General features: G+C 53.1%; 1 protein-coding gene and 1 pseudogene across 3 annotated transcripts in view; both read right to left on the bottom strand.

Annotated features, from left to right (window-relative positions):
• The window catches only part of SSBP3 (single stranded DNA binding protein 3), a 161,195-nt gene extending 155,782 nt beyond the window's left edge, over nt 1–5,413 (bottom strand). The window contains exons 1-4 of one of the 3 annotated variants that reach the window (XM_032303680.1): nt 4,966–5,413; nt 3,937–4,009; nt 3,641–3,702; nt 820–904 (exon numbers count right to left, since the gene is read on the bottom strand). In XM_032303680.1, the coding sequence (XP_032159571.1) occupies nt 820–904; nt 3,641–3,702; nt 3,937–4,009; nt 4,966–5,021 (276 nt within the window). In that variant the 5' untranslated portion in view covers nt 5,022–5,413. The remainder of the gene's footprint in view (nt 1–819; nt 905–3,640; nt 3,703–3,936; nt 4,010–4,965) is intronic. The other 2 variants (XM_032303684.1, XM_032303682.1) reach the window with 2 other exon arrangements.
• Nucleotides 5,414–12,095: 6,682 nt separating this feature from the next.
• LOC116568127 overlaps nt 12,096–20,880 on the bottom strand; it is a 29,434-nt pseudogene continuing 20,649 nt past the window's right edge.

The following is a 20,880-nucleotide window of genomic DNA, read 5'->3' as shown; positions in this document are numbered from 1 at the left end:
TCTCCCACCTCCCCCAGATCGTGTTTCATCTGATCATAAATTCTGACTCCAACCCATGTTTGGAGTTTAATTTTTTTCTGAGGGGGACTGCCATGGGAGATGGATATGCAGCGGACGTCGCTCTTATAAGCATTTCATAAATCTTAAGAAACTCACCCAGGTAGAGGATGAATGATAGGGTAGCAAGCGCTATGATGTGATGAAACTAACTATCTTCACAAGAACATTTTGGACACAAGATTATGGACCAGCCAAGGACTTCAAAGTACACATGGTCTCAGTGGGCACAACCTGAGCCCTCCAACAAACACACACGCGCGCATACACACACTCGTACACACACACCTCAAAACATAATTTGAAAAGACTGCTCCCTGGGAAGTAAGGAAGGAGTCCATTTCACCAAACTCTCACTCAACCAGCCCTTCAGCTATGAAACACAAGTTTCGTGTTTGTTTTTGTTTTGTGGCAGTGGCGACGGCGACGGCAAATTTTTTAATTAAACCAACACCAAGGAGACTCAGTCCCTTCCCAGCTAGCTAACTGTCCGCTCTGAACATCAGCCTCTTATAGCTGAGCCCTAACACCACCATTTTATCCTCCAGATAGGTATCTATACTCTTTTGCATAATTACCACATTACGAAACACGGTTCCCCAAGTTAGAACGGGGCAAGGGCAGCAGGGAGGTGGGCAGAACAAAAAGGCCAGGAGAAAACAAAGACCACTGCCAAATGGCTGTGTATTTGCTTCTGGTACTAAAGAAGTTAGAGCTATCCAACCCTGTAATTATTGCCAGGATTAAAAATTTGTTACTCACGTAATCATGAAAGGCTTTTGCTTCACTCGAATGTTCACAAGTGTCTCGCCTTTCAGGAGCTGCACAGTAAAGGTCCCAGAATACGCTGCAAGTTGAAAAATAAAATAAGATCGGGTTACTAATTATCACTCGTGTACCAGCGACAAGTGCACAACGTATGGGGCTAACAGCACGGGGTCTCCCAAAGGCTCTAATCCCACATTTCCAGCCTTTAAACTCGGGCTTGAAAACACAATGGACCAACATCTTCTGGCAAGCCAGACTTTTGCCCTAAGAGTATTAGTTCTTGGCCATGAGGCACCTACTGTGCGCTAGATGCCTCCCGCCCGTGACCTTGCTTGTACTACCGTGACCTTGCTTGTACTACGGTGGTGCTTTAAGGGAGGTGACTAACCCTACTTTATTCAAGAGGCAACTAAAGCTTGGATGGATTAGTACAACCCATTCAGATAGGACAGGTAGGAATCTGGGTAAGAATCTGGGCCTCCTTCATCTGTGCTCCTTTCACCACCATCCCCCCAACCAAAATGGCTACATTTCACAAAAAGGTTAAACTGTCAAAGTCAGGACTATGATTCATAGGCGGAGCAATCTGGGTGACTAGCAATAAAGGAAACCTACAGGTTCTTAATCCCAGAGCCCAGAGCCCACACCCCCACCCCATCCATCTCACCCCTCAGTCCCATCCAGGCCCTCCCCCAAGGAATTCTTATGCAAGAACCATCCCCCCCACACCCCTAAAGAATGCATATCAATTAGCCAAAGGAGAGGCTGTCCACAACCCAGTATCTTGTCCTTTCATGTTGAAATAGCCCTCCTCAGAGAGGCACCTGTCCACCAATCCAGCAAAGGGCGGTGGGGGTAGGGGGCAAGGGGCAGGGCTAGATATCTCTGCCTCATCCGGGCCTCCAAGATTTGGTATAGTCACTCTAACACTTTGTATTACATGAGAACAGACCCACAAGTCATCTGTCAACCAGTAAAAGCTTACACAAACATGCGGTAGTCACTGGTATTAATACGGGGCCCTAGAAAGCCTCTTCAGGTCAGAAGCCCAAGGCCCAGGGCTGGGAACCACTCAAAGGAAACGGGCACCTGGGCATAAGTCTGACTCCCAATCTAGAGCTCCTGTCCCCAACAGCAACAACCGACTCAGCAGATCATCAAACAAGCCATCTCGCTCAAGGTGTCCAAATTCCGGGGCCTGATCAACTCCGAATCAGCGCCTAGGCTTCCTCCCACCTGGAGAGTCTCAGCTGTCATTTGCTCAGTGTCGAATGGCAGGGAAGCAACTTCTACCAAGACCACAGACAGAGCCGCTCAGAGCCACCACTGCTCAGGTCCAGCACAACAGACTCTCCCCGTTCCTGGGCCTGAGACAAGGCTGGAGAAGATTGGGGCAGGGGCTGGGGGGTGCCGCTTATGGACACAACAAGAAAATCAGACAGAACGAGAAAACAGGAGGCTCCTAGTAGCTGCAGATAGAGGCTCAAAAACATTCCTTTCTGTCCCCTGAAGTAGCACACATTGGATTAACAGCACACACTAAAGATTTCAACACTACAAACTCCCTGGCCCCCTTCTCAGTAACTTTTACTCCTAAACCCGAGGTTCTGCAAAAATCCGTGATGGTCAGACGCACCCACCCCGCTCACATACTGCTCTCCCAAACCACCCCAGAAAACCTATCACCCACTCCTACAGGTAGAATCCTCAAGCCACAGCACCGCAGTTCCAAGTTTGGCAGAAATAATTAAAAACGCATTTTCTCTGTGCAAGTTAGAACAGACACTTCATCCCCCCGCCCCCCTGCCCCCCGTATTTCAAAGAGACTCGGAACAGTAACCTGAACTGGTGGTCAGGTAAAAACGCACAGCTAAGATCCCAAGACGTGGCACTCCAATCCTTCTGAACTCCACCAAAATATCAAAAGCCATTCTGCTTTCTTGTCCTTTTCAAAAGGACGCCAGAGACTCCACCAATCGGTCCCGGGGAAACAGCCAGGTCTTATACTCATAGCGACTCATTCCTGCTGACCCTCAGCCCCTGTTCTTACGCAAACCTACAAGGAGAGACGTGGACCGACAGAGGTCCCACCCCAGCAGGACCCAGATAAAGGAGGGAAAGGGTCACAAATAAGGGAAAGCCACCAACTACCAACTACCGACTATCAGCACTCTGTGAGGTCAACACCAACCAGTTAAGGTTCTTGGTAAAATGAAACTTTGTGGTTTTAGGGATGCTGGGGGTTGGGGGGAGGGCCCACAGAGGAGAGGAAAGTCCAGTCAGCCTCAATCAGTATCTTTAAAGGAAGTGGCAGCCCCTTCTTGCTTTTTTTCTCAGGGTGCCTGCGAAAGGACCCAGTAGAGCTGCTCTCTAAAGGTTTGGAGCTCACAGAAGAAAAAGGAAGGGACAGGCCAGCTGTAAAACAGACCTGGTATCCTTCCCACCCTACCCCACCCCCACTCCCTCTAATTAAAGCAGCATGTAGAATTGACAAAAATCCTTCAAGGTTTTTTCAAGACCCCGCCTGGTGCCCCGGAGAGAGATAGGAAAGTAAAGGAGTTTCTATATAAACACTAGGCATGATTTAGGAGCTTCTCAATAGGAGGGGAAAGAGAAGCAAAAACTTCAGGAACCAGCCTCTGCTGTCCTTTTCCTCCTTCACCAGCCCTAGTCTGAATGTCCAGAGGCGCCCTGGTCTGTGCCAAGCCCAAAAGCTAAGGCGTGGGCTTCTGCTCCAGGCTGCCTGTCTTTGTTCACCCAGACCCAGGTCTCAGAACAAAACAAACACACACGCAAAACTATCACACAAACTTACCACCACCACGAGTGCAAAAACCCAGGCGGTTCTCCCAACGTGATGTTTTTTTCCCATCGAATCTGGAAAGCAGAGAGCAGAGACCGCTTAAGAGGAGCAGAGAGGAAGGGTGGGCTGGGGGCTTCCCGGAGCCAAAAGGCTGTGAAGACCAACTAACAATAAATGCCAAAAGGTGATAAAAATTCAAAATGGTGGCCACAGTGGCTGTTCCTGAAAACAAAGGCTCTAAGAATAGTGGGGAAGAGGGGGTGTCAAGAAATTGGATGATGGGGGTTGGTGGGGGGAGTTCCACTCACCTCCGACAAGAAGGTCTGTGCAGATTTCTGTGCTCCTACGTGCAGTAAATATTCGTAGACGTATAAAGCTAACCTGGAAAGTGGGCAAGGGGCACAGAAAAAGAGGGAAGGCGTCAGATCATACGGGGCGCTCGCTTCTGGACCTTGCCAGCCGGCTTCCAGCCCTATCTGCGCTGTCCCATTGTGGCCCCAACCAGAGGTGAGCAGCTAGCTCGGCCCGGTCTTGGGGCGGGTACCAGGGGACGCACTGCCTCGAGCCGTGAGAGCTAGAGAGCAGCCCCCCAAACTTGAACTTCCAACTGGCGTCGGGGCCAAATCCGCCTAGGTCTCTCAAACTCTGTAAGCCTCCCGACCCCAGAGCCTCCCTCCTTTTCCCGACCCACTCATTGCCACCCTCTCTCCAGCTCTGAGGGTCCGGGGAGACTCAGTCCTGGACTCCGGGGTGCTCAGCGCGCTCTGGAGAGGGCAGCAAAGCGCCACCCTCATCAGCTCCCCCCCAAGCAACTGTCCCCCAAGCCCAGGGCCAAGCCGGCGCCGCCGTCCCTGCCCAGCGCGGCGCCCCGGAGAGCGCGGGGCGGGAGGCGAGGCCGAGGGGCAAGCAAGGGAGAGCGCTCCCCGCCGAACAAAGCCCCCGGCACGCACTCCTCACGCCGCGGGCGGACAAAAGGAGCCTTCGGGGCTGCGGGAGCCACGCGCCCCCTGCCCGCGCCCGCGGGGCAAAGTGCGGCCGCCGCTGCGGGCGCCCAGGCTCGCGCTCGGGACCTCGCCCACCCCTGTCCGCGGGGCCCCCGCGCCCGGCACGCCCCGCGGCCACCAGGTGCCCCCTCCGCCGGCGGCGCCCCCCGACGCCCCGGCCTCCGCCGCCTCCCAACAATGGGCTCTCCCACGCCGCCCGCCGCGGCCTCGGGGAAGGGGCCAGGCAGGCGGCGCCGGGCCCGGGGCGCAGCAGCCCCCGCCCGCCCACCTGCCTCCCACCGCCCTCCCGCAGCCCGGCGACGGCGCGGCCGCCACTTGGAAAATAGGGCTTACTTTTCCCGAGCCTGCCCGTCCGAGGGCACCGCCGAGCCTTTGCCTTTGGCAAACATGGTTTGCGGAGAAGAGGGCACCGAGCCTCGCCGCCGCCGCCGCCGCCGCTGCCGCTACCGCTCCGGCTTGCTCCCGAGCTGCCCCCTCGCTCCCGGCCCCCTCCCCGGCCTCGCTCGCTCGCCCGCTCGCGCTCTCCTCGCCGCGCTCCCCTCCCTCCCCCCCAGGCGCTGGCTCCGCGCTCTTTCCAGCTGTCAAAGCGTCAGCCCCGGCCGCGGCCCCATCGCCCTGGAACTCCTCCCGCGCCGGCTCGGCCTGGGGTGCCGCTGCCGCCGCCGCTCGCCCGCCGGCCCGGCCGCCCGCTGGCTCGCTCGTGCGCCCGCCCGCCCGGCTCCGCCTGCGCCGCCCTCTGCGCCTCCGGCACCGCTGCCGCCGCCGCTGCCGCTGGTCTACTTGGAGCTCAACCGAACGTGGCTACCCGGGCGAGGAAGCGAGGCGGGCGTCAACGTCCTGCGATTGATGGCGGCTTCGGCCAATCGGCGCGCGGGGGCGGGCCCGGCGGCCCGGGAGGGACGCCCTGTCAGCGCCCGGCCGCGGCAGTCCCCGCTGCGGCCGCCTCCACCGAGCCGCTGCCCCTGCTTCTGCGGCTGAGCCGGGGGTGCCCGGGGGCGCGCGCCTCTCTTTTCTGTGGCTGTGGGGAGGGGACTCGAATCGGGCCGGGGGAGCTCTCGTCTCCTGGCCCCGGCGACGAGGGGGTTTGCCCGGGGCTCTCCGCGGCGGGGACCATAGGGGGGCGGGGGGCGCTGCGGCAGCGTCGGAGGGGAGGGGGCGCGGACCCCTAAGCGGAGCGCCACCGGCTCCCTCCCGCCACGTCCCTCTCCCTTATCTGCCCCTGGCCTCTTTTCCAACACCCCCCTAGCCCGGCCCGCGCCGGCCCAGCCCTTATCTCCCCCTCCCCCTCACCGGCCCTCCCCACTGGGCTCCGACCCCGACCCCCTCCTCAGACTCCAGTCGGCTCCCCAGCCGCCCCGCCCCCGGCCCTCCCTCCTGCCCTGTCCGCCTTCCGAGTGTCGGGCCCCGGGCTCCACGCTGCGAGCTGGGCTGCCCGAGCCGGCGCCGAGGCGCGCGGCTGCTCCTTTACTACATCATTAAAATACTTTGGAAAGCCCCAAAGTGGAGCCGCGCGATAGAGGTCCTCGGCGTGCTTTGGGGAGTCTGGGGGGCGGGGGGGGGAATTGTGCTAAGAGAAGGGAGAGTGATTGCTCCCAAATTTCTAAGGTCTGGCAACCCTCGCAAGTTAGCCCTTTGGCTTCTCCGCAGGAGACTGTGCCGTTCCCGGGTACCGGGGCGTCACCTGGGTGCCCTGCAACGTGGAAATGCGCGCCACAGAAATCTGCAAACTTCAAATAAATGGAGCTAAATTCGGGAGTGGGGGGGGGCATGAGAGTCAGGCTTGGGGGGAGGGGAAGCTTCCATTGTCAGTGACCCAGGTGTACAATGGGAAATGGGGGGGGGTGCTGGCAGAGTGACCCAGCTATTTGCCGCGGACTCCTCTCTGTCCACGCTGAGAACCCCAAGTAGACACGATGACTCCCTTCTTACACCAGAAACCAGCGAAATAGGGGAAGCCTCCCCCATTTTCAGACTGCTTTCAGAGCGCGGTTCTCTTTAAATGTGATAAAACACTGTCGGCACTGTCTCTTTAAAAGAGTCAAGCAGAAAAAGCTGTGTAAGCTCTGATTGGCTGCCTGTTTGGATACATCTTTAGGGGAGCCTTGAAACTGTTAGCCTAGGTTGATTTTTTTTTTTTTAACTGCGCTGTTCCAATAAACAAGTAACGCCCCTCCCCCTAACATGCCTCGCACCAAACAATTAAAGGATAGGTCAGTGTCCTGGGGAAAACACGTTTCAAGTAGGAAAACTCAAAACTAAATTTCAACAAAATAAGGAATAATTCCCTACCATTAAAGTTTGCTTATTTTGATCTGTTGAAAAGAGAAAAGGGGCTTTTAAAAGAAATGCCCCGCAGCAAACCGATCTGCATTGGTTCAGGAAGGAGACTCGGTGCATTTTTGGAATAATGTTCTACTCAGTGTAACAGCCTCCCTAAATTAGAATACAGCCAGGCCCTACGGATGCCTCTGGACGCACTCTGTTCTCTGGGGGGACCTGGAGATCGCCTGGGAAGGGTACCGAAAAGGGGAAATAACGAACCCTAGTCTATGGTTGTCTGTATGGAAGCCCCTAGTTTAAAGGTTGTTTTGTGAATGAGGGAAGCATGGAGATTGGAGGGAGTTGAAGGAAATAATTACAGTTATTTTTTCCCCTAGGCGGTTTAATTTAATAGGGCTACCTTAAGGTACCTTAGAGCCCACACTAATTAAATTGGCCTGTTCATCCCCTTCCCCTGGACTTCTATTTTTGATGGGCTAGGAATGGCCAAGGATGGCTTGTCAACAGACTGACTCACAAGAAGCCTGACTCATCTTGGGTCTGCAAGGCCCACAGATTATGAGGATCATGAGTATCGGTCAGGTCCTGCCTAAAGGAAAACACTGCCCTTCTCTGGCTGGACTATGGCAGTGTCTATCTACCAAGTTGGTTATGCCCTATTAGCACCAGGCCTGCAGCACAAGCCTGTCTGGACATCACTTTCCTCATCTGTTAAATGAGAAAGGAGGGTTAGAAGATCTTTAATATCTCTTGAGAATCTGATGTTCTGTGATGCTGATTTCCCTTCTGCAGTTTTCTTCCCACACCCCCACACCCCCACCGAAAAAAGGACTGGCACCTTCTTTGGGAGCACATGTGGCAAGAGGAGAGGAGGGAACCTGTGCCGGGCACTCTGTCTTTGTGGTCTGCCCTTTGCTAGGGCCTGACCCAGAATGAGGCTCTGTGTCAGTAGGTTCCTGGTGAGGCTAAAAGAAAGGACTCAGACAGAGGAAGCAGGGAGCCCCCAGCCTGCTGGAGAGAAGGCAGTTGACAGGCTCCTGGGAAATGGGACCACTCAGCAGCCCCAACCAAGTGTGCACATGGTGATCCAAGAGGATCCAGTCCAAACCCCTAAAAACAAACAGCATCCCAAACCCCAGCCTCCCTTTCCCCACTGAATCCCCCGGCTCCACCTTCGCATCTTTGGGCGACCACATCTTTGGGCCTGCTGTCTTTACTGGGAATTCTTCCCACCCCAACATCCCCCTTGGACCATTGCTTAGGGCTAACATGCTGTTCGATGCCATCTTCTCCTCTAAGACCTTTATGCTTTTCACTACCAAAGCAAAACTCATCCATCCCCCTGCTTGGTCTCATTTTGTTTGAACCTCTGTAGTGGCTCTCTGTGGTCATTCTGCCTCTTGTTGTAGCCGTTGTTTACTGTCTGTCTCCTCCGCCAGAGCTGGCAGGGAGGGGAACGAAGTCTGAGTCATCTGCGTGTCTCCACCACCAAGCACAGGTTCAGAACCTGTGTGTACATCAACTCAGTGTATATACCAGGGGTTGGGGAACCAGGAAAGGAAAAAATGGTCTCATCCCCGAAGGAGCTCCGGACCCAGGGTGGAGATAAGAAAGGGACACCAGCAACAATGGGATGAGATAAGGCCCGTTTCCCAGCCCCACCCACCTAAACCACAGCCTCGAGGAACTACTGTACTTTTGGTCCTCAGAATACACCCAGTCATTGCTAGTATATCCACCTCAGGCTCATTCATTCTTTCCTCCTCTCTTTCTCTATCCCTCCCTCCCTTTTCTTCTTTCTTTTAGTATCTGTCTATTGCGCATCTACTATACCAGGCATTGTTCCAGGTACTGGGTAATAAACCAAACAAAAATCCTTACTCCATCAAGCTTATACTATTGGGAAATCTTCTGTCCAAAAACCTCTTTCTGTGACAGATGCCTCCTAATCCTAAAATCCAGCCTGGGCAGGTACCACCTCTACCAGGAAGCCTTCCAGGGAAGCCTCCCTGAGCTCCCTGACTGGGCCAGGAGTCCCCTGGCAGCCCTTGGGACACCCCCCTCAACAACCCACAACAGACTGCAGTAGGCCACAGTGTGTAGGTGTGGACATGTGTGCATCTCCCTCATGGGAGCGTGAGCTCCTCCTGCCTAGGGGAATGGTCGTCATTCACCCGTAGGTCTCCAGTGCCCAGCAACTATGGTGAAAGGAGACTCCAATAACTGAGTGACCAGAATGAGGAGTAAGAGGCAGTTGAGGTGGAAGAGGAGAAGGAGAGGTCAAGTCCAAGCTTGGGCTAGAATGGCCACTCCTCCACTCAGCTGCCAGAAACCGGAGGGCAGAAATCCTGGGCTCTGGGATTAGGTTGGCAATGGCCAGGCCTCCAGAAGGTGGCAGTTAAAGGAAAAAGACTCCAGGCCCGTGGGCTCAAGCTGTGAAACTGCTTGCCAAAGATGCCAGAGGCTGTCCCTACCTCTCCCTGGTGAGCAGGTCTTTTCAGAGTTCCTCACACAGCTGCTAGAAGGATGGGGCTCCCCTTTTTTGGGGGGGGGTGCAGCTATTTTGGTGGTCACTGAGAATGCAGCCCATCCCCCTCCTGCCCTGACACAGTGGGTCCTGGAATTGAATGGAAGTGTCTCTGGTCAAAACCCTGGACTCCTCTGCTGGGGGTAGCGGGGTGGTCAGCCCTCATGTTTCCCGACGTTTTCCTGAAGGGATCAGGAGCCTCGATGGGGGGGTACAAAAATCCAGCGTCCAAGCCTGTCTGGTGGATGTCGGGCTGGTGACCTCACCTTGTGAGCCTGTCTGGGAAAGGAGGACCTCATTGTCCCTGTCCAGGGCAAGCAGGGGTTTGGGTCCAGGAACTTCAGGGGAATTGCCTGCTGGGCTGTCAATCAGTGCTGGCCAAGCCCGTGCTCCTGATCGCCTCTGGTCAGTGGAGAGTCACTGCTTTGAAGGCTGTTTGGAGCTCAGCAGAGAGAGTAATTGGAGAAACATTCTCTAAATTGAAAAAGATGATTACTCCTGATGTTATTAGCACAGCAGAGCCGGCAAAAAGAGAGGTGCTAAGGAAGAAGGAAGCGAAGTTTAAAATCAAATGTGTTTTGAACTGTCTTCTTCTGGACACACACCTGTGCTGAGACAGCTTGTTAGAGCAAAATGGTTTTAGGCATTTTCTTGAATGGGGTTAGTTCTATCAAGAAAGCACCTACTAAGCGCTGGACACTGGGCCCTAAGCCAGGGACGCTGAAAAATGCAAGAAAACACAAGGCAAGGTGTTGCCGGGGGTAGGCAGGGAGGGGAAGACAATGCTCGGGTCCCTCGGGGTTTCTGCTGTGCCCCCCAAACCTCCTCTCCAGGATGTCTTGGCCATGAGTTCATTCCCATGCCACCCACCGTGAAGCCTTTCACAGTGTCCCCTGGCAGCTCCCCCTTGCATGCTACACTGGCCTTGGGCCAGCACATCTCCATGTGCCCTCACCTGCTCCATCCTTATCCCCACCATTTCTCTGCCTAAGCACCTTCCCCCAGCGCATGCCTCCCTTCCTCCAGGTCCCTGGTCTGAACATGGCCAGAGCCCACCCTAATGAACCTGTGTGGACTGGCTCCTGCCCCTCTCGTCCTGGTCTAGTTTCCTCCCAAGCAACCGTTACCAACTACCATAGTATATGTTTACTTGTTTTTCTTACCTTTCCCCTCATTAGAATTTAAGCTCTATGGGAATTTTATCCTTATCTCTAAAGCAGGTATTCAGTAAAAATATGCTCAATGTTGAATAAAATAATTGATTTAAGAAAGATTTTCTGAGCATCTGATAATGGCTGTGCCCCCTAATAGGTGGCAAGAATGGCAGGTGAACGAGACAGTCCCAGTCTACTTCTGTTCAGAGCTCACAGCCTAGCAAGCAAAAGAAGCGTTAATTCAATAGGCACACTAATAAATATGTCATGACAAACCGTGCCAAGGAGAGGATGCTATGAGCAGAGTCTGATTCTGTGGGGGAGGGAGTGGTCATCAGGGAGGGCTTCCCAGTGTAGGTGAGGGCTTCCCAGTGTAGGTGACATTTGAGTTCTAAAGGATGCAGGAGAGTTAACTACACAAAGGAAGAATGTTCCAGATAGGGAAGTGAAGTCTGCGGCAGGGAGGAGCTCTGTTATGTGGGGTTATTGATAGCTAGTCCTTGTGACAGGAGCAGATGCCCCTTGCCATGGCATTAGAGAAAACCCCAGAACAGAGAACTAGAGCACCTCTGCACAGGAGGGGAGGTGCTGTCAGGTAACATTTCAAGAAGCTGGTTACTGTAGCAATGGTTGGAGTCACAAGTGGGCTGATCACTTTTACGCTCCTTATAATAGGTAGTATAGCAAAAGGAAGGAAGGAAGGAAGGAAGGAAGGAAGGAAGGAAGGAAGGAAGGAAAAGAATATCAAGTGTTGGAGGATGTGGAGAAAAGGGAACCCTCGAGCAGTGTAGGGGGTTACATACCCTGCTGCAACCATGCTGGAAAACAGGGAGCTGCCGTATGATCCAGCAATTCCATCTCTAAGAACACACCCCAGATAACTGAAAGCAGGGACTCAAACAGATATCTGTACACCAATGATCATAGCGGCATTATTCACAGCAGCCACAACACAGACTCAACCCATCAGCTGACTTGTCCATCAGCTGAGGAACTATGGAATATTACTCGGCCCTGAAAAAGGAGGGAACGTCTGACACAGGCTACAACATAGATGAACCTTGAGGATGTGATCCCAAGTGAGATAAGGAGACACAAAAGGACAAATATTGCCTGGGTCCACTCGCATGGCGGACCTAGAGCAGTGAAGTTCACAGATACAGAAACTGCAACTGCCCACAGGCTGGGCAGGGCAGGGGGAATGCGAGGTGCTGGCTAAATGGATTCAGAGTTTTGGTTTGGGAAAATGAAGTTCTGGAGATGGAGGGTGGTGATGGGCACACGGCCGTGTGAATGTACTTAGCTGTGCACTTAAAACTGGTTAAAATGGTCAAGTTTTACGTAATGTATATTTCACCACAATAAAAACCAGAAAGGAAAGGCACTGAGCTAAGAGTGATGAGGGAGGGCACAGAAAGGGTCCAATATGGGACATCATGGGGCTTGGAAAGGGGAACATAAAAAGGAGGGGCATTTAACTTGTCCAGTGGGGGAGAGGCGGGACAGAGTGGAAGGTGGTAGGAAGGATCCAGAAAGCTGTTGAGACCAGGCTCGGTCTAAACTGAGGCTTGAGTGGGAGCTGGGGGCAGGTGTGGAATATGTTCCAGACAAGAATGAGTGACATTCATGGATTTATTCAGCTCAGCTGAGCCATTCAGGGCCCTGGGTGTCATGTTAAGAAGTTCAGTCTTTGTCCTGTAGGCAGGGGCTTTCACCAGGAATGACCTCTTCGTGCTTTAGGAAGAGCACTCTGGGGGGCCCGGAGGAAGGGGGAGCCCCCAAGGTAGTGGGGGTGAGAGCAGCAGATGTGGTCAGAGGTGCTGCAGCAGGTGAGATGGAAGGAAGCCGATGGAAGAGAGTTCCCTGGGCTCGGTCGCTGACGGCATATGAGGGTGTGAAAGCTGACTCCCAGGTTTCTGGCGTGGGTGAGGGGGCTGCCCGTCAGAGGACCCCGGAGGGGAAGCAGGTCTGTGGGTGGCAAGTATGAGGAAGGCGGTCTTGGACATGCGGAATTGGAAAAGCCCATCGGAGGTCCAGATGGAGATATCCAGGGATAGGGAGATTATAGTCGGGAACTCCGGAGCGAAGTCTGCCTTGAAGATGTAGCCTAGGGAGTCATCCACATCTGGAATTCAGATTCAAGCCCAGCAAGGCAGCTAAGGTGACCCAAGCATCACCTGTGGGAAAGAAGACATACAGGCGTGGTGCAGACGGTGCGAACGTCCCCCCCCAAACCTCAGAGCACCAGAGGTCTGGACGCTCCCGAGGCTCTCTTCCCACTCTCTCCTGATTTCCTTCCGTCCCCTGTGGTTGTTCTTCCAGTGATCCTAGAAAGGGTTCTTATCCTCCTGCCTCCTCTTAAAATTCTATTAGAAGAGCTATTGCTGATACAATGTTACATAACAAACAGCCCCCAAATCTCAGTGGCTTATTGTAAAAGCCATTTATTTCTCACTTACAGGTCTGCTGTCAGTCTGGGCGGCTCTGCTCCAGTTTGCTCCAGGGTCCCCCTTGCTGGGGCCCAGGCTGCAGGGCAGAGGCTGCCTGGCGTGTGTTTTCAGAGTGGGTGAACGGAGCACCAGATGCCAAGCTGATCCACGCAAGCATCCGCCTGCTCCCCAGTCACATGGCCACCCCTGCATCGGCACGGTGGGGAGGTGTCTGCCTCCCATGGAAAAAGAGGTGGATATTTGCTACACAAGCTACCTACCGTGAATGAGCTTCTCTCAGGCTCTGTCCTTGACCTTCACTTTTTGCTTTGGGCGAGTTCAGCCATGCCCGTGGCATTGACCACACCGAGCCTCCATGATGATTCCTGAATCCACCCTCTGCCCCAGATTTTTTTCTTAGTACCAGACCCCAACCCGCCACCATCTGTTTAGTTAAAAGGCATTCCCACCTGGATGTCCCCCAGGTGTTTCAAAGTCCCTGTGTCATGAACTGGACTCATTATTTCTCCCTATTCAATTCCTACCCGCTCCCCATGTCTGTGCAGGGCACCAACACCTAGCTGATTACCCAGGCCAGAGACCTAAGAGTGGGTCTTATCTCCTTTTCTTCCTTGCCCACTGCCCCCTCTACAGCACCTGGGTTGGTCAGCTAGATCTAGTAAGCATCCCACATTTTTCTTTTCTTTTTTAAAAAGATTTTTTTTAAGATTTTATTTATTTATTTGACAGACAGAGATCACAAGTAGGCAGAGAGGCAGGCAGACAGAGAGGGGAAAGCAGGCTCCCTGCTGAGCAGAGATTCTGATGTGGGGCTCCATTCCAGGACCCAGGATCATGACCTGAACTGAAGGCAGAGGTTTTAACCCACTGAGCCACCAAGGCACCCCCAAAAGATTTTATTTTTACGTAGTCTCTACACCCAACATAGAACTCGAACTTACGACCCCAAGATCAAGAGTCACATGCTCTACTGACAGAGCCAGCTGGGTGACCCGTAGGCCTCCCACATCCTGTCCACTACCACCCCCACTCTCATCACTGTGATCCAGCCCCAGATTAGTGCACAACCCCCAGCAGATCTCTCTGCCTTCAGACTCTCTTCCAACCCTCTGGCCTCTCCTGGCCAGCCAGAGGGATGTGTTGAAGGCACAGATGTGACATGCTTTTTGCTCAAAACTCTTCAGTGGCCCACCTTCTCATACAAGATGAAGCCCAGGGTCCTCTGCAAAAAAGTTCAAGGTCCTTCGTAATCTGGCCCCTGCCTCCCTTTGCAGCCTGTTGCTCCCCATTGTCCTGAGCACTGGGGATGGATGTGCTCCTTGGGATTTTGCAGCCTGATAGTGGAAGCATGCAAGTCTACCATTACTTACGGTACAATGTGCCAAGTGTCACCATGATGGGTACAGGCCTCTGTGGGCAGAGTGCAGGGGTATTATGCTGGTCCAGTAGGTCACAGAAGGTGGCTAGGAGGAGGTGGCCTTCCTCAGACAGTGGGAATGGATGAGCACTCTCAAGGAGAAGCTGGAAAGGGAGCTCTGAGGAGCATCAGCAGGTCTGATGGAGGAGGAGCTGATGGAGGTGATGGAGGAGGCCTATTCAGAGAAGCCATGAGGAGGAAATCTGGTGGAAGGGGTGCCTGGGGAAGAAAATGTTGACTCTCAGATAGTGATCAAGCAGCAGAGAGCTCTGCAGAAACTGGATAGCTGGTGAGGGCATTTTAGGGGAGCAATCCGGGCAGAAGCCTCATCGCAGCAGTGGCAATGTGGGAAGGGAGATCGAGACAGCAGGTGCAGACGATTCTCCCCAGATGCTGGGCTGTGAAGGGGATCAGAGGCCAGCGTGCCAGGAGTAAGGAGCTTTGCTGTGTTTCGGCTGAAGACGAGAGAGACTGGATCCCGTGTAAATGCTAACTGGAAGGAGCGAGTAGAGAGGGAGAGGCCAAGTGTACTGGAAAGTCAGAGGACAACGTTACAGTGAGGTCCCTGAGAAGGTGGGAAGGGGAGGGGCTCAACACAGCTGGAGGGTCTCCTTCACTCGCTTCTGGGAACGCAGAGATGAGGAGACCCAGCCTGTGCCCTCTGGATGGATACTCTTGGTAGGGGCACCTCGGTGGCTCAGTCAGTTAAGCACCTGACTTCTGATTTTGGCTCAGGTCATGATTTCTGAGTCATGAGATCAAGCTCCGAGTCAGTCTCCACACCTAGTGTGAATTCAGATTCTTTCACCCCCTTTCCCTCTGCTTCTCCGTGCTCGTTCTCTCTCTGTCTTTAAAAAAAAAAAAAAAAAAAAAAAAAAAAAAAAAGATGTTCATGGTCTAGGAGTGGGGGCTGGGTCTTTGCCAAGGAAGTAAACCTGGAGCAGGGGCTTTGAAGGTTGAATAAGAGTCTGCTAGACAGAGCAGCAGTGGTGAAGGGATCCCAAGCAAGAGGATAGTATGAGGCATGGGGGTTGGGGGTTGGGGGAGTGGCATGGTGACAGGAGAGGGGGTTCAGGGTGCTTCCTACACCCTTCCACATTGACTTCATGGACACCCACCTTGGTCACCCATGGATCCTGAGGGAACGCAAGGACTAGGTCACGTCCACCTCTGTGTGGCCCAATACCCGGCTTCCACGAGTGTTGAGTAACAAAGGCTCTGCTTTGGACAGAGTAAGTCTATCCTGAGGATGATATTGAGGAGTTAGCAAGGATTCCTCTGGGGGTCATCGCTTCTCTCCCTTAGCGCTGGACACTGTCCTAGGCAGGCCCCAGTTAGTGCCCCAGTAAATGTCGGCTATGTTCCCAGAGGCCCTGTGTTCCAAACCTCCTTTCTAGCCACCCTCTGAGGCCACTGGGAGAAGAGGTATGGGAGCGCCCTCTCCCCCAACTATCTGGGGCACCCAGAGCAGAGCTCACAGGCTCATTCTCCAATTCTGAGCCCCGTTTCCACGGAAACAGAAATCGGCAACCATCAAAGTCCCAGCTTTCAAACACGAGTCTCTTCCAAAACTTACACTCACGTGATTCATAGACCTCACAATTGTGGGGGCTGCAGGGGCCTTCCAGAGCGTCCCACCCTCCCTGTGATGTGAGGGCAGAGCCAGGGCTAGAACACCCGGCCCTGGCTCCCCGCTCAGTGCTCCATCCTTTATCCAGTGCTGCCCCGACTCGAAAGAGCTCACAGCCATCCTGACCCATTGACCAGGGCCTCAGTTTGCCCATCCATCCATCTAAGGAGGAAAAAGTACCAGGAGTCAACACACACATGTTGGGCACCCCAGATTCCTGCCAGATCAGTGCAAGGGTGCCCAGAACAATGGGCACAGGGGCAGGGATAGTCAGCCTCTCTTCCAAGGCTGAGGTCACTAGAACATGAGACCTGCTTCTTGGTCCTTGAGGGCTGGGATCCTGCTTCCGAGGACTCTGGGTGGAGGAACTAGAAGGACACGGGTCACCCACAGGCACTGATTCACAGGAAAGGGGTTTGCTAGGCAGTGTCCTCTGGGCTCTGCCTCTCTCTGCCTCTGGAATCCTTTCTGCCAGTTCTGCTCCTAGTCCCTGCCCTCTCCTCTGGGGCATCTTGCAGTCTGTTGCTCAGTCTCTGCATCCCTGTCTGTCTCTCCTTCCTCTGTCTCTATGTCTTGACCCATCTCTGTCTCTGGATCTCTCCATACTGTTCCCTCTCAGTCCCTTTCTATGGGCTTCTCTGGGTTTCTACCTGTGTCTCTGGATTTCTCTCTTCTCCCACCTGAGAGACACATGAGGACAGGGATTTTGTCTCTTTTGTCCACTGTCAAATCCCTAGTGTCTTGGACGGTGCCTGGCACATAGTAGGTACTCAGCAAGCACTTGCCAAACGAATGATGTCTTTACATGTCTGTCTGTTTCTCACCCTTCCAGCCTGTGTCTGCCTCCCTTCTCTGTTCTCTCTCTCGTCCTCATCTGCTGCTGTTGTGTCTTTGGACTTCTGCTTCTCTCTCCCCTTTTCTTTCTTTGTCTTTTTCTTTCACTCCGTCTCTCTCGTTCTCTCTCCCTCTCTCCCTGTTCTGTCGGTGGCTGCCGGCCTCTTTTACACATGGGGGCATGCGCATGAGCATACACACACACACACCCCCACACACCCATCTGCAGCATTTTTTCCTGTAAATGTTTCCTAGGTTGATGTGGGTTTAGGAAACCTAACTTCAGTACTGCAGCTCCAACCCTTAGCAGTCACCATGCACTCCCCCATCCCCCTAATTACTGTCACAAACAGGACCAGGTGTCCAGCCCCATAGCAAAACTGGGAGGTTGGCAAATTTGTTTCCAGTGCCTGCTTCAGCTGGTTCCTGGGTCACCGTTTCCCTCTGCCCAGTGTCCCTCCTGAACAGCAAGACCCCCAGGGGCCGAAATATCAGACCCTCCAATGATCTGCTGTAGAAAAGGTTCTGAGACCAGCCATTCACTGACCTGGTATGACCCTAGTTGCTGTCAGACTCCTTCGGGACCTGTCTAAAAATTTGTTCTCTGGGGCACTAGGGGAGGATGAAGGTTTTGCCTCCAGGAGGAGGAGGCCCCTCTAGGGTCCCCTGTAGGCCCCTAGATGCAAAGGAAGGCAGTGTGGAGGTTTACAGAAAGAGGTTTATGCCCCCAGATACCAAACTCACAGATAGCCCCCTACCCAACAGACAGCGTGATGTGACCGTGGGAACGTGGATATGGAGACCAGCAGAAGACCTGTTTCAGTCTCACCTCTACTCCGTATTTCCTGTGTGGCCTTGGCAAACCACTCAACCTCTCTGAGCCTCCACTTCTTCATTTGGAAAATGGGGGTCATGCTGTCGTCCTGTTGGAGTGAGATTCAGAGCGAGGTATATAAACCATTTCACAAACAGTATGTGCTCAGTGCATGATCATTTCAATTGCCCCCTCAGCGTGTTGGATATGCCAGGAAAGATGGAACCAAGATGCAGTACATGTCTGTATAGCACTAGTTCCTGAGCTAGGGCTACAGGCCAGTCTTGTGCAATGATTACTAGCTCTAACTTTGGGGTCAGAGAGGTCACTTACTGCTGTGTCGCTGACCTTCTCTAAGCCTTGGTTTCCTCTTCTGTAAAATGAGGGTCATCACATCAACAGTTTAGGGTTTTTTGGAGGATTAAATGAGATAATAGCTATAAAGTGCTTGGCCAAGTGTGTGATCAGGTGTGTGATCAGGAAACATCAGATGCTACTAGTTTTCTAAATGTTGGCTTGTTGGCTGTCACGATGACTCTAAAAGTACATGTTCTTTCGCCCATCTTCCAGGGGAGGCAGCAAGGCTTGGATGGAAGGGGCAATTTACCAGTTCAACCAGCTAGCAGGAGACAGGGTTAGGACTGGACTCCAGCCTCCTTCTTGGCATTGTCACTATTTCAACCTCTCTCTCCCTTCCAGAGCCGCCCAAAACCAGGAAGCTGGGTCCTAGCTCATAAATCGTCCCTGAACATGCTCCTATGTGCCCACTTACCAGGCAGTGCTGTGACTGCATGAGGAAGCAATATGTGGGAGCAAAATCCCTGCCCTGAGAAGCTCATTGAGGACAGTGCAAGCTCTTGAACTTGACATGGAACCACAAATGGGAGAGGAGCTGGTGGGGGATGGAGAGGGAAGGAGCCATGAATGATGGAACACGTGAAATCCTTCAGCAAAAGGGTGTCTGCTGCTGTGCTTTTCAGGAAATGTTATTCATGAGTGTGGTTCATCTTATACACTGGCGTGGAAACAAGAATAGTAGGCGTGGCACCCCACTGGCACTCCGAGGCCTCCCAAGGAGGAAGGAAGAGAGGGAGGCTTTGCTCACGAGAATTATCCTGGAGACAGCGAGGGGTTCTCAAGGCAGAAACCCCAGATGGGCACACCTGGAGCCTGCTCCCTCCATGGCTATGTCCCCCAGATGCCTTGAGGTAGGCTCCAGACCCAGTGGGCAGCCTGGAGTGGGATGAGCTAGCTTGGTCACAACATCTGGACAACATATGCCCCATTCTGTCCCCTAAATGGCTCAATTCCAACCATGGGATGAGATGACTAACTGAGCCATCCTGGGGTGGGGAGGAGGTGAATGGAGGGGTCCTTCTGGAAAGAGGGCAGGAATAAAGATTATCAGCAGTGTCTTTAGTTGATAGGAATACCTGATAACACTAACCACCCCCACCCCCACCCCGCAATTTTTGTATTTTTCCAGCTTGTCAGAGCTCTGAGTCACCCTCTAAGTGAAGAGATTCCCATGCCTAGATGCCAAAACAAATCAAAGGCCTAGGCGCAGAGTGCTTGGCTGGGTATAGCAAGGTGCTGGGGCTGTATTGTAGCTGAGGGACTGTCACTTCTTAGAAGATAAACTGTCTTCTGAGCAGCAACTTTACTATCATTTATTTATCCTCAGCCACTCTGCAAACATGATTCCAGTTCAAGGAGCTTGCAACAAAGAGATTCCATTGCAAAGAAGAAGAAAAAGCAAGACTAGGGAAAGAAAAAGAGAATGGAAACAAGCAGCTCATCTGCTGTGACCAAGCACTGGATGAAGCTATAAGTTCCCTACCGGCCAAGGCAAAAAGGGAAACATGATCACTTAAGGAACTCTTGACATAAAGAGGGTAGAAACTGACATTTGTTGAGTACAATCTAGGATTTTTAACAGATAGCCTCTCATTTCCTTCCTAGTACCCATGCCAGGAAGCCATGGTCAGTCCCATTTTCTGGAAAGGAAAGTGAATCTCAGATGTTGCTGTGGGTTCTGTGCTAGGGCCTCACTAAGATTCCCTGTCCTGGACCCAACAACCTTGTCCCACAGCTCCTGGGACTTTGGCTGCTGCCAGCCTGCAGTTAATATTCCTCCCTGGGAGTTTGGCTGCAGGGAACTACTTCATCCAAAGTCACACGTCCTTCAAGAGGAGATTTCTACTCCTACTCTGAGGATCTAGAAGTCCCAACAAGCTCATGTTTCCATCAGGGGACACAGGGAGAGCTCCAGTGAACTTTAAACCGTGGTTTCTGCCTGATTATTTTTGAACTCCTTGAGCTAAGAGATCATCTGCAAGGAAAAGAACCCCCAGGCTAGCAGAGGTAATTGACCCTGGTCAAAAGGAGATGATATAGCCACGCAGTTAAGCAACAAGAGCAGGGGAGAAGGTGTGTCATGCTCAGGTGATTTCCAGGGGTGTCCTTTGTGCTATTTGCCCAGTTTTAATGGCACATGGACAAGTCAAGCAGGTGATGGTAACATGGGGCTCAAACCCTTTGTGGTGCAGGTCTGGGGTCTCCACCACGAAAGCTCCCTAGGTGAGAAGAGACACTGGCAGAGAACGTGAGGACACTCCAGGTGAGATAGTGTAAAGGCAATCACCAGTATCAGTTATGAGCTTGAAGCTTCTGCAACTAGTGAGGTGGTTCATCCCCTAACCCTTCTCTTTTAAGTTTCCCAGGAAACAAAGCCAACCAGAACCCGGTGAAGTGATTTCCATGTGGGTCAAACTTCATGGCAGCCAATGAATCAGGACAGGGTGGGGGATGGACTGTAGTGGGTGCTCTGGTCGTCCAACCCAGATTTCCTCTTCAAGGCACACCACCCCTCCTCGGCTTGAGATAGTGACACACGGGTCCTCACCCGATGTTACCCCCCCAACTCCCAAAGGTGGCTTAACATGGAACTGCAGAGCCTGCTAACTTGCCTTAATCTGGGACATTTCTGAAGGACCATCCCAGCTCCAAGCCTCTCTGTAGGATCAACTGAGTCTTCAATTATAGTCACATTGCTGGTGGAGGAGTTTCTGCCTCCTACCAATCCTGCCTTCCTATCTGCCTTGCAGGCACATCTTCCAAGAGCACTTCACAATAAACCTTG

Source organism: Mustela erminea, chromosome 10, assembly GCF_009829155.1.
Source record: "Mustela erminea isolate mMusErm1 chromosome 10, mMusErm1.Pri, whole genome shotgun sequence".
Taxonomy (NCBI): Eukaryota; Metazoa; Chordata; class Mammalia; order Carnivora; family Mustelidae; genus Mustela; species Mustela erminea.
The sequence above is the reverse complement of the archived record's forward strand: the minus strand, read 5'-3'. Positions and strand labels throughout refer to the sequence as shown.